The 12,641-nt window shown below is 52.1% G+C and overlaps 1 protein-coding gene across 2 annotated transcripts in view; it reads left to right on the top strand.

Annotated features, from left to right (window-relative positions):
• Positions 1-12,641, top strand: part of LOC115201768 (striatin) — a 56,928-nt gene that overhangs the window by 35,661 nt on the left and 8,626 nt on the right. The window contains exons 7-10 of one of the 2 annotated variants that reach the window (XM_029765656.1): positions 447-606; positions 5,142-5,252; positions 7,369-7,515; positions 12,459-12,595. In XM_029765656.1, coding sequence (XP_029621516.1) covers positions 447-606; positions 5,142-5,252; positions 7,369-7,515; positions 12,459-12,595 — 555 coding nt within the window. The remainder of the gene's footprint in view (positions 1-446; positions 607-5,141; positions 5,253-7,368; positions 7,516-12,458; positions 12,596-12,641) is intronic. The other variant, XM_029765657.1, reaches the window with a different exon arrangement.

Genomic DNA, 12,641 nt, shown 5'->3' with positions numbered 1-12,641 from the left:
GGACAGTAAGGGAAGGACTATTCTGGAATAGACAGGGCCTACAGGAACGGTCAGGACAGGACTGTCGTGGAATAGACAGGACCTACAGGGATGGTAAGGGAAGGACTATTCTGGAATAGACAGGACCTACAGGGACGGTAAGGGAAGGACTATTCTGGAATAGACAGGGCCTACAGGAACGGTCAGGACAGGACTGTCGTGGAATAGACAGGACCTACAGGGACGGTAAGGGAAGGACAGGACTATTCTGGAATAGACAGGACCTACAGGGACGGTAAGGGAAGGACTGTCGTGGAATAGACAGGACCTACAGGGACGGTAAGGGACACACAGAGACACGTTTAGCTAAATCCTTTTCCTTCTGAAGTTCATGATAATGTCAGAATGGATTTCTGAGCTGATAATGTCACAATATGCCTCAATTACATCCCTCTCTTGTCTCTCAGATAGTGAGGAAGAAGCCATCACCTGCCCTGTCCACCAGTATGGACACTAGTGAGGACCCAGACACTGAGGATGCACTGAAGGGCTTTGACTTCCTGTCTAGTCCAGATGATATGGACACATCACCCGAGTCCCGCAGCGCAGGACACGGGACCGACTGGGGTGAGTTACACTCCTATAAATAAACAATAAGGTTAAAACCTGTCCCTCTGACTACATTATCAACACCCTGGTAGACTGTAGTGTTCAGGTCAACCAACACCCTGGTAGACTGTAGTGTTCAGGTCAACCAACACCCTGGTAGACTGTAGTGTTCAGGTCAACCAACACCCTGGTAGACTGTAGTGTTCAGGTCAACCAACACCCTGGTAGACTGTAGTGTTCAGGTCAACCAACACCCTGGTAGACTGTAGTGTTCAGGTTAACCAACACCCTGGTAGACTGTAGTGTTCAGGTCACTGGTTAACCAACACCCTGGTAGACTGTAGTGTTCAGGTCAACCAACACCCTGGTAGACTGTAGTGTTCAGGTCACTGGTTAACCAACACCCTGGTAGACTGTAGTGTTCAGGTCACTGGTTAACCAACACCCTGGTAGACTGTAGTGTTCAGGTCACTGGTCAACCAACACCCTGGTAGACTGTAGTGTTCAGGTCAACCAACACCCTGGTAGACTGTAGTGTTCAGGTCACTGGTCAACCAACACCCTGGTAGACTGTAGTGTTCAGGTCACCTGTCTTTACCCCCCCCGTAGCCTGTCTTTACCCCCCCGTAGCCTGTCTTTACCCCCCCGTAGCCTGTCTTTACCCCCCCGTAGCCTGTCTTTACCCCCCCGTAGCCTGTCTTTACCCCCCCCGTAGCCTGTCTTTACCCCCCCCGTAGCCTGTCTTTACCCCCCCGTAGCCTGTCTTTACCCCCCCGTAGCCTGTCTTTACCCCCCCCGTAGCCTGTCTTTACCCCCCCCGTAGCCTGTCTTTACCCCCCGTAGCCTGTCTTTACCCCCCGTAGCCTGTCTTTACCCCCCCGTAGCCTGTCTTTACCCCCCGTAGCCTGTCTTTACCCTGCTTACCCCCCGTAGCCTGTCTTTACCCCCCCGTAGCCTGTCTTTACCCCCCCGTAGCCTGTCTTTACCCCCCCGTAGCCTGTCTTTACCCCCCCGTAGCCTGTCTTTAACCCCCCCGTAGCCTGTCTTTACCCCCCCGTAGCCTGTCTTTACCCCCCCGTAGCCTGTCTTTACCCCCCCGTAGCCTGTCTTTACCCCCCCGTAGCCTGTCTTACCCCCCGTAGCCTGTCTTTACCCCCCCGTTACAGCCTGTCTTTACCCCCCCGTAGCCTGTCTTACCCCCCCGTAGCCTGTCTTTACCCCCCCGTAGCCTGTCTTTACCCCCCCGTAGCCTGTTTTACCCCGTAGCCTGTCTTTACCCCCCGTAGCCTGTCTTACCCCACCCGTAGCCTGTCTTTACCCCCCCGTAGCCTGTCTTTACCCCCCCGTAGCCTGTCTTTACCCCCCGTAGCCTGTCTTTACCCCGCCCCCCGTAGCCTGCCTTTACCCCGCCCCCCGTAGCCCTGCCTTTACCCCGCCCCCCCGTAGCCTGCCTTTACCCCGCCCCCCGTAGCCTGCCTTACCCCGCCCCCCGTAGCCTGCCTTTACCCCCGCCCCCCGTAGCCTGCCTTTACCCCGCCCCCCGTAGCCTGCCTTTACCCCGCCCCCCGTAGCCTGCCTTTACCCCGCCCCCCGTAGCCTGCCTTTACCCCGCCCCCCGTAGCCTGCCTTTACCCCGCCCCCCGTAGCCTGCCTTTACCCCGCCCCCCGTAGCCTGCCTTTACCCCGCCCCCCGTAGCCTGCCTTTACCCCGCCCCCCGTAGCCTGCCTTTACCCCGCCCCCCGTAGCCTGCCTTTACCCCGCCCCCCGTAGCCTGCCTTTACCCCGCCCCCCCGTAGCCTGCCTTTACCCCGCCCCCCCGTAGCCTGCCTTTACCCCGCCCCCCGTAGCCTGCCTTTACCCCGCCCCCCGTAGCCTGCCTTTACCCCGCCCCCCGTAGCCTGCCTTTACCCCGCCCCCCGTAGCCTGCCTTTACCCAGCCCCCCCGTAGCCTGCCTTTACCCCCGCCCCCCGTAGCCTGCCTTTACCCCGCCCCCCGTAGCCTGCCTTTACCCCGCCCCCCGTAGCCTGCTTTACCCCGCCCCCCGTAGCCTGCCTTTACCCGCCCCCCGTAGCCTGCCTTTACCCCCGGTCCCCCCCCGTAGCCTGCCTTTACCCCGCCCCCCGTAGCCTGCCTTACCCCGCCCCCCGTAGCCTGCCTTTACCCCCCCCCCCCCCGTAGCCTGCCTTTACCCCGCCCCCCGTAGCCTGCCTTACCCCGCCCCCCGTAGCCTGCCTTTACCCCGCCCCCCGTAGCCTGCCTTTACCCCGCCCCCCGTAGCCTGCCTTTACCCCGCCCCCGTAGCTGCCTTTACCCCGCCCCCCGTAGCCTGCCTTTACCCCGCCCCCCGTAGCCTGCCTTTACCCCCGCCCCCCGTAGCCTGCCTTTACCCCGCCCCCCGTAGCCTGCCTTTACCCCGCCCCCCGTAGCCTGTCTTACCCCGCCCCCCGTAGCCTGTCTTACCCCGCCCCCCCCGTAGCCTGTCTTACATCGCCCCCCGTAGCCTGTCTTACATCGCCCCCCCGTAGCCTGTCTTACCCCCCCCGTAGCCTGTCTTACCCCCCCCCCGTAGCCTGTCTTACCCCCCCCCCCGTAGCCTGCCTTTACCCCGCCCCCCCGTAGCCTGCCTTTACCCCGCCCCCCGTAGCCTGCCTTTACCCCGCCCCCCGTAGCCTGCCTTTACCCCGCCCCCCGTTTAGCCTGCCTTTACCCCCCCCCCCCCGTAGCCTGCCTTTACCCCGCCCCCCGTAGCCTGCCTTTACCCCGCCCCCCCGTAGCCTGCCTTTACCCCGCCCCCCGTAGCCTGCCTTTACCCCGCCCCCCGTAGCCTGCCTTTACCCCGCCCCCCGTAGCCTGCCTTTACCCCCGCCACCCCCGTAGCCTGCCTTTACCCCGCCCCCCGTAGCCTGCCTTTACCCCGCCCCCCGTAGCCTGCCTTTACCCCGCCCCCCGTAGCCTGCCTTTACCCCGCCCCCCGTAGCCTGTCTTACCCCCGCCCCCCGTAGCCTGTCTTACCCCGCCCCCCGTAGCCTGTCTTACCCCGCCCCCCGTAGCCTGTCTTACCCCGCCCCCCGTAGCCTGTCTTACCCCGCCCCCCCGTAGCCTGTCTTACGCCCCGCCCCCCGTAGCCTGTCTTACCGCCCCCCCTTAGCCTGTCTTACCCCCCCCGTAGCCTGTCTTACCCACCCCCGTAGCCTGTCTTACCCCCCCCCCCCTAGCCTGTCTTACCCCCCCCCCCCGTAGCCTGCCTTTACCCCCCCCCCCGTAGCCTGCCTTTACCCCGCCCCCCCGTAGCCTGCCTTTACCCCGCCCCCCGTAGCCTGCCTTTACCCCGCCCCCCGTAGCCTGCCTTACCCCCCCCCCCCGTAGCCTGCCTTTACCCCCGCCCCCCGTAGCCTGCCTTTACCCCCCCGCCCCCCGTAGCCTGCCTTTACCCCGCCCCCCGTAGCCTGCCTTTACCCCGCCCCCCGTAGCCTGCCTTTACCCCGCCCCCCGTAGCCTGCCTTTACCCCGCCCCCCGTAGCCTGCCTTTACCCCGCCCCCCGTAGCCTGCCTTTACCCCGCCCCCCGTAGCCTGCCTTTACCCCGCCCCCCCGTAGCCTGTCTTACCCCGCCCCCCGTAGCCTGTCTTACCCCGCCCCCCGTAGCCTGTCTTACCCCGCCCCCCCGTAGCCTGTCTTACATCGCCCCCCGTAGCCTGTCTTACCCCCCCCGTAGCCTGTCTTACCCCCCCCCGTAGCCTGTCTTACCCCCCCCCGTAGCCTGTCTTACCCCCCCCGTAGCCTGTCTTACCCCCCCCCCCCCCCGTAGCCTGTCTTACCCCCCCCCCGTAGCCTGTCTTACCCCCCCCGTAGCCTGTCTTACCCCCCCGTAGCCTGTCTTACCCCCCCGTAGCCTGTCTTACCCCCCCCGTAGCCTGTCTTACCCCCCCCGTAGCCTGTCTTACCCCCCCCGTAGCCTGTCTTACCCCCCCCGTAGCCTGTCTTACCCCCCCCGTAGCCTGTCTTCCCCCCCCCGTAGCCTGTCTTACCCCCCCCGTAGCCTGTCTTACCCCCCCCGTAGCCTGTCTAACCCCCCCCCGTAGCCTGTGTTATGTTCCATTGTATGTTCTAAGTCTATGGTAGTCATGTCTTTTCCACCTCTGTTGGTCTATGAAGGGAATTTACCATTTTGTCACGTGTTCTGTGTACTGAAGGTGTAGACTAACAGTGGAATGTGACCATACAGTATATATTTTAACCAAAACCTGGTAAATGGATTAGAAAGATTGCAAGAAATAAAGATTGATAAAAAGAAAGATGGACAGTGTTTTTTTGGTTAAGGATTGTCTCCACAGTGACTTGGCCATGGGGGGGGTCTCTGAGCTCCTCGTGACTCCTAAAGGTCTACTCTCCTTGGGGAGTTCGACTTCCTTTCAACTCCTTTATAACTATTGAAATAGTATCTGGGCTTAGTGGCTAGTTACTGGAGGGACTTTCCAAGACCAGGGCAAACCCTCCTGGTAGGTAGGAATTGGACAGCCTCTCCTATCGCTCTGGTTTTGTCCCCCTATAGAGGAGGAGGAGCAGACTGCAATGTCAGAGGCCTGGGACATGGACCAGGGTCTGATAACCAAACTCAAAGAGGAGTACAGGAAGGAACGCAAGGGGAAAAAAGTGGGGCAGAGTAAGTCCTCTCTCGATGCCTCTTCCTCCTCTTCCTCCTCTTCTCTCTCGGTAGAGTAAGAGAAATATAAACAAAAGCCTTAAATCAAGAACAAGCTATCTTGTTCTTTTACTGTGGCTGCTCTTTCTTAGCTCTGTCTCCACCGCTCTGTCTCCACCGCTCTGTCTCCACCGCTCTGTCTCCACCGCTCTGTCTCCACCGCTCTGTCTCCACCGCTCTGTCTCCACCGCTCTGTCTCCACCTCTCTAAATTCAGCTCTGTAAATTCAGCTCTGTCTCCACCGCTCTAAATTCAGCTCTGTCTCCACCGCTCTAAATTCAGCTCTGTCTCCACCGCTCTAAATTCAACTCTGTCTCCACCGCTCTGTCTCCACCGCTCTGTCTCCACCGCTCTGTCTCCACCGCTCTGTCTCCACCGCTCTGTCTCCACCGCTCTGTCTCCACCGCTCTGTCTCCACCGCTCTGTCTCCACCTCTCTAAATTCAGCTCTGTAAATTCAGCTCTGTCTCCACCGCTCTAAATTCAGCTCTGTCTCCACCGCTCTAAATTCAGCTCTGTCTCCACCGCTCTAAATTCAACTCTGTCTCCACCGCTCTAAATTCAACTCTGTCTCCACCGCTCTGTCTCCACCGCTCTGTCTCCACCGCTCTGTCTCCACCGCTCTGTCTCCACCGCTCTGTCTCCACCGCTCTAAATTCAACTCTGTCTCCACCGCTCTGTCTCCACCGCTCTGTCTCCACCGCTCTGTCTCCACCGCTCTGTCTCCACCGCTCTGTCTCCACCGCTCTGTCTCCACCGCTCTGTCTCCACCGCTCTAAATTCAACTCTATCTCCACCGCTCTAAATTCAACTCTGTCTCCACCGCTCTGTCTCCACCGCTCTGTCTCCACCGCTCTGTCTCCACCGCTCTAAATTCAACTCTGTCTCCACCGCTCTGTCTCCACCGCTCTGTCTCCACCGCTCTGTCTCCACCGCTCTAAATTCAACTCTGTCTCCACCGCTCTGTCTCCACCGCTCTGTCTCCACCGCTCTAAATTCAACTCTGTCTCCACCGCTCTGTCTCCACCGCTCTGTCTCCACCGCTCTAAATTCAACTCTGTCTCCACCGCTCTGTCTCTTTGTGTAAACGTTGTCTGTGTATGTGTTTTGTTATTCCTGTATTTCCTTCAATGCCTGCTCCATTCTGTTCTGTAGTTTAGATATTCATTTGTACACTGCTAGCTACAGTATCATTCCCCATGTATATTATCTGTGTCTTTCTTATTTCAGTCAGAAATATGTAGTCTACAGAACCTCTATTGGAGTTAGTCTGCAAGGAATCAAACCCTGACTGAATCATATTGCACTCAACACACCCATCTTCTAGTAGAGTCTTATAGAAGACAAGGAATCAAACCGACTGAATCATATTGCACTCAACACACCCATCTTCTAGTAGAGTCTTATAGAAGACAAGGAATCAAACCGACTGAATCATATTGGACTCAACACACACATATTCTAGTAGAGTCTTATCGAAGACAAGGAATCAAACCGACTGAATCATATTGGACTCAACATACACATCATCTAGTAGAGTCTTATAGAAGACAAGGAATCAAACCGACTGAATCATATTGCACTCAACACACATAGAAGTGATGGAAGGGCATAAACAACACTTAGAATCCACTCTGCAACCTTGAAAGACGAGACTATTTAAGTTGTAGATGTCATGATACAGAAACAAACAGTCCCATTTTCCTATTTTAGTATCAGTCTCTATCCCCTCTCTCCATTTGACATGATTCTGCCAACGTTCATCCTCTGATCATTTCAACTGTCGCCTTTCTTTTCTTCCCAAAATCTTTCTTGCACTTTTTTTTCCCATCAAATTCTATTTTGTTAATTTTTTGATGTGGTGAGTATTCAGGAAAGGTGTTCGGGGGAGGGGACAGGTAGACGTACTGCCTTTCCAAGCCAATTTCTCTCTGTTTTGCATCCCAAATGGCACCCGGTTCCCTTTATAGTGCACTTCTTGTCACCAGGGCACATAGGGCTGCCATTTGGGACACAGCCTCTAGACTAAATGTTGTGCCAACATTATATTGTCCCCCTATCTGTCTGCCTTTCCTCAGGACCTAACCGGTCTAAGCTCCAGGACATGTTGGCCAACCTGAGGGACCAGGAGGACATGAATCCCAGAGAACCCTCCTCTATTTCCCAGTCCCGCTCCAACACACCCAGACTCTATGAACATTACCAGGACAACCACATGGATGAAGGTACTGACCCTGTCTTTGTCCCTGTCTCTCTGTACCATATATGTGACGGGCTCAAATCGGTCTTATGTAGCAAAATTTGAAATTGTGTTTTTTTTTGTTGACATTGGATAGAAGTAGAGACTCAGAGCTACAACATGGTATATCATACACTACAGTTGAGGAAACAATGGGAAAGTAATTCTGCTTTGAAAGTTGATCAACTTGTAAACTCACTTTTGAGAAAATGGCCTTTCAATGTTTTGGTATCTACTATTGGAGAGCTCTTCTTTGTCTACACCCATTGAGCATCGTTCACCCCCTCTTAAGCCTTAGCACCACCCATCTCTTTAAAGGTTGATCTGACTGTACTAACAGCAGCAGTCAAGCACCCAAGCTAACTTACTAGCTACTTCCAGACATCTAAGAGAGAGAGAGAACAGCTCACTGAGCATTACTCGCCCTAGCAGAGCTGGTTAGGCTGTTATGTTATCCAGAGCTTTGGTGACTGGAACTGTGCTGTCAGATTGTCCGTTCCAAGTTCAGAGCGTTTCTCGTTGAGTGCACTGGACGCTCTGGCTGATGAGTTTACTGACGTTTACTGACACCGGTGTCGTGTCTTTGGCTATGCCGGATTAAGTGATATGACATGCTAATTTATAAAATGATTTCTCTGTAATTAATATTACCTGATTAAGCTAATCATGTAAATGTAATTAACTAGAAAGTCGGGGCACCACAGAAGAACGTTTATAGAGCCGTTATCTTCCGAATAAACTCTTAAAATACTTAGTAATATTTTACATCGATAGCAGTCAATATTAACCCTTATCTTATTTTCAGTCTCATAATGAAAGTTGTAAATTCTTGGTTATCTTCACGAACCCTGGCTAACAAGTTGAATCAGCAATACAAAATTGGGTTTAATTATTTATTTACTAAATACCTAAACTAATCACACAGAATTACATCTACACAGAATACAATGATGTCATACAGAATTCACCCCTGGTGAACGGAATCTGTATGAAAGCTGGTTACACAAAGGAAAGGGGGTTGGGCTTGAATGAAAGAGCGGGAAGATTTAGGAACACAGAAACAGCAGCTATGCTATCGTAAATACATTATCTTATGCATTCTAAATTACCGCCCATTTGGAAAAGGAAAATGCAATAAATATTTACTCTGAGCTGCGCTTCGGTAGATTGGTCCTAGATACTGGCCGGGTTGGCCAACAGATCTTCCTGTAGTGGAAGAATGTCAATGGTGGTAAATTGGATACGTGGTGGTATCTTCATCTGGTTGTTAGACTGGATCCGTCGTCCGTCCTTTCCTAGCCCACGTTAGCAGCGGCTAACTCAACGGCTAGGAAGTATCACTTCTGTAGTGAATAAGCTCAAAGTTCATACCAGTTCATACCATAGCTCGCGCCGAGGTTGGCTTAGTTGTCATGTGTCCTTCTAACGTAGAGGCTGCAGACCTCCCGTACTGGAACATGGTGAATGTCTTTTCGTCAAAGGCTTATATAGTGGAGAGGGGGGAAGGAGGTGTTTCATCGTTTATAACCCCTGTCTCTTCACAGGGTTGGCCACTGATCGAGCAGGGCACTTTCCTTATGAAAACCCAATTCTCTCATTTGGAAGCTAAAATTACATTTAATCTCCTAACAAACAATTTCAATATCAAACATTTCAATTGCATAACAATTCCATGTGACTCTGATAACTAGAGGGTGTATACTTTCTCAGGTACAGTTTATGTCGTCCTGTCATCAATCATAATGTCTCAGATAACAATGAACTGACATACATACTCATTACGTTATCAAGCATATTTCCAACTGGTTTTATTATCAAAATATGGTTCCTTTCCCCATTTGTTTGATGTTCCCAGACTCTCTATATTTAACAGGACAGCAGTCCTTCAGTAGGGTCAGTAAGAGAGGGGAAGGGAGAAAGGTATTTATGGGGGGGGTCATAAACCTTACCCACAGGCCAACGTCATGACACCGGCCATATTCAACGGGTGTTGAGCATTTGTAAATTCAGTAGTTATTCTGCGCTCTCTGGCACACTCAGACGAGAGTGCTCTGAAATCGGAGTAGATGGCCAGACTGAATTTACAAACGCACCCAAAATGGTTACTTGCATAGTGGAGTCTTTTGTTAAGACATGTAGCTAACTAGCTAAACAATGAACCATAATCCCAACTCATGATGTTACTACCCTGCATGAATCTGAAGGTAGATAACCAACCAGGTTCAATGTTAGCTAGTGTCGTGTCTTTAGTATCATTAAAGGTGAAGACTGTGATTTTATCAAATCAATTCTCTGTAATTATTATTACGTGATTAAACTAATCATGTAAATGTAATTAACTAGGAAGTCGGGGCACCACGGAAAATGTTCAGATTACATATTTATATTTTTTCGAATATAACTCTTCAGATATTTTAATATCTGATCAATTAGTCTTCACATCTCTGCGTGCCAATTCACTGTAAGGGCTAGCCTTAGGACACTAGCTAACATTAGGCTATAGCTAGCCAAGCAAATGGCTCTTTCTGTCAAAATTAGAAACATGTAATATCTGATAATGTAGCTATCTAGACTATCTTACCCGTATACATCATTCATGGTTGGACGCATCTCCTGTCGGATGCCATGGTTGCCTTTAGTTTGAAGATGTAATCCGGAGACAGGTGTTTCCTCCATCTCTTTAGCTATCATACTTTAATTCCACTGATTTCAGAACTCGATCCTCCAGAAAGTGGAGAGCAACACTTATGCAGTTACACTATAAAAATATATATATATGTAAGCCGCGTTCGACATGATTACCTAGACATACTGACCAGCTCCAATAGACAGAAGCCTTCTATATGGCAGACCAATCCCAACTCATCTCTCGGCATATCCAGCCCACTCATTATCTCAGCCAATCATGGCTAAGTGAGAAGGTAGATGTATTTTTCTGTGGCTAAACCAACTATGCTCCTTATTTAACCATTGTATTAGTATTTACAGATGGCATACAAGGTTGTTATTAAGGCACATGAAAGTTCACATGTTCCAGAAGACATTTCTACCCTCAAAAATAAAGTTTATGTTCCAACGTCTCTCCTGTGAGGTAGTGACCCACGACATAACGCATAGTTTCCTGAAACAGGTCACAAATTTGCCCAGTGCACATCTTGAATTTTGACAAAGGTACTGTTCCTCTGTCCTTGCCAGGGCTAGTCTAAACTAGGTGTTGGACCCAGGGCTAGTCTAAACTAGGACCCAGGGCTAGTCTAAACTAGGACCCAGGGCTAGTCTAAACTAGGACCCAGGGCTAGTCTAAACTAGGACCCAGGGCTAGTCTAAACTAGGACCCAGGGCTAGTCTAAACTAGGACCCAGGGCTAGTCTAAACTAGGACCCAGGGCTAGTCTAAACTAGGACCCAGGGCTAGTCTAAACTAGGACCCAGGGCTAGTCTAAACTAGGACCCAGGGCTAGTCTAAACTAGGTGTTTGATCCAGGGCTAGTCTAAACTAGGTGTTGGATCCAGGGCTAGTTTAAACTAGGACCCAGGGCTAGTCTAAACTAGGACCCAGGGCTAGTCTAAACTAGGACCCAGGGCTAGTCTAAACTAGGACCCAGGGCTAGTCTAAACTAGGACCCAGGGCTAGTCTAAACTAGGACCCAGGGCTAGTCTAAACTAGGACCCAGGGCTAGTCTAAACTAGGACCCAGGGCTAGTCTAAACTAGGTGTTTGATCCAGGGCTAGTCTAAACTAGGTGTTGGATCCAGGGCTAGTTTAAACTAGGTGTTGGATCCAGGGCTAGTCTAAACTAGGTGTTGGATCCAGGGCTAGTCTAAACTACGTGTAGGACCCAGGGCTAGTCTAAACTAGGACCCAGGGCTAGTCTAAACTAGGACCCAGGGCTAGTCTAAACTAGGTGTTGGACCCAGGGCTAGTCTAGACTAGGACCCAGGGCTAGTCTAAACTAGGTGTAGGACCCAGGGCTAGTCTAAACTAGGACCCAGGGCTAGTCTAAACTAGGACCCAGGGCTAGGACCCAGGGCTAGTCTAAACTAGGTGTTGGACCCAGGGCTAGTCTAAACTAGGACCCAGGGCTAGTCTAAACTAGGTGTTGGATCCAGGGCTAGTCTAAGCTAGGTGTAGGACCCAGGGCTAGTCTAAACTAGGACCCAGGGCTAGTCTAAACTAGGACCCAGGGATAGTCTAAACTAGGTGTAGGACCCAGGGCTAGTCTAAACTAGGACCTGGACCCAGGGCTAGTCTAAACTAGGACCTGAACCCAGGGCTAGTCTAAACTAGGACCTGGAACCAGGGCTAGTCTAAACTAGGACCTGGACCCAGGGCTAGTCTAAACTAGGTGTAGGACCCAGGGCTAGTCTAAACTAGGTGTTGGACCCAGGGCTAGTCTAAACTAGGACCCAGGGCTAGTCTAAACTAGGACCCAGGGCTAGTCTAAACTAGGTGTTGGACCCAGGGCTAGTCTAAACTAGGACCCAGGGCTAGTCTAAACTAGGTGTCGGACCCAGGGCTAGTCTAAACTAGGTGTTGGACCCAGGGCTAGTCTAAACTAGGACCCAGGGCTAGTCTAAACTAGGTGTTGGACCCAGGGCTAGTCTAAACTAGGACCTGAACCCAGGGCTAGTCTAAACTAGGACCTGGAACCAGGGCTAGTCTAAACTAGGACCCAGGGCTAGTCTAAACTAGGTGTCGGACCCAGGGCTAGTCTAAACTAGGTGTCGGACCCAGGGCTAGTCTAAACTAGGTGTTGGACCCAGGGCTAGTCTAAACTAGGACCCAGGGCTAGTCTAAACTAGGTGTTGGACCCAGGGCTAGTCTAAACTAGGTGTTAGACGGTACCATGTATTTGCTCAGTGTTAACATCTTGAATGTCCTGCAGGTTATTGGTTGATTGATTAATTGACTGTCTCTATTTCTCTTCCAGTGGAGGTGTTGACGGTCCCTTCTTCCTCTGGGAAGGCCTTTATCCTGGGCCCTGATGTGAACATGGAGGCTGAACTGGGATTGGGAGAGCTGGCTGGTCTTACTGTATCTAATGAGGCTGATAGTCTGGCCTATGATGTAAGTATCCTTATTCCTCTGTGGGAGGAGGAAGACAGCAGAGGGA

The sequence above is a fragment of the Salmo trutta genome, chromosome 10 (assembly GCF_901001165.1).
Source record: "Salmo trutta chromosome 10, fSalTru1.1, whole genome shotgun sequence".
Lineage (NCBI taxonomy): Eukaryota > Metazoa > Chordata > Actinopteri > Salmoniformes > Salmonidae > Salmo > Salmo trutta.
The sequence above is the reverse complement of the archived record's forward strand: the minus strand, read 5'-3'. Positions and strand labels throughout refer to the sequence as shown.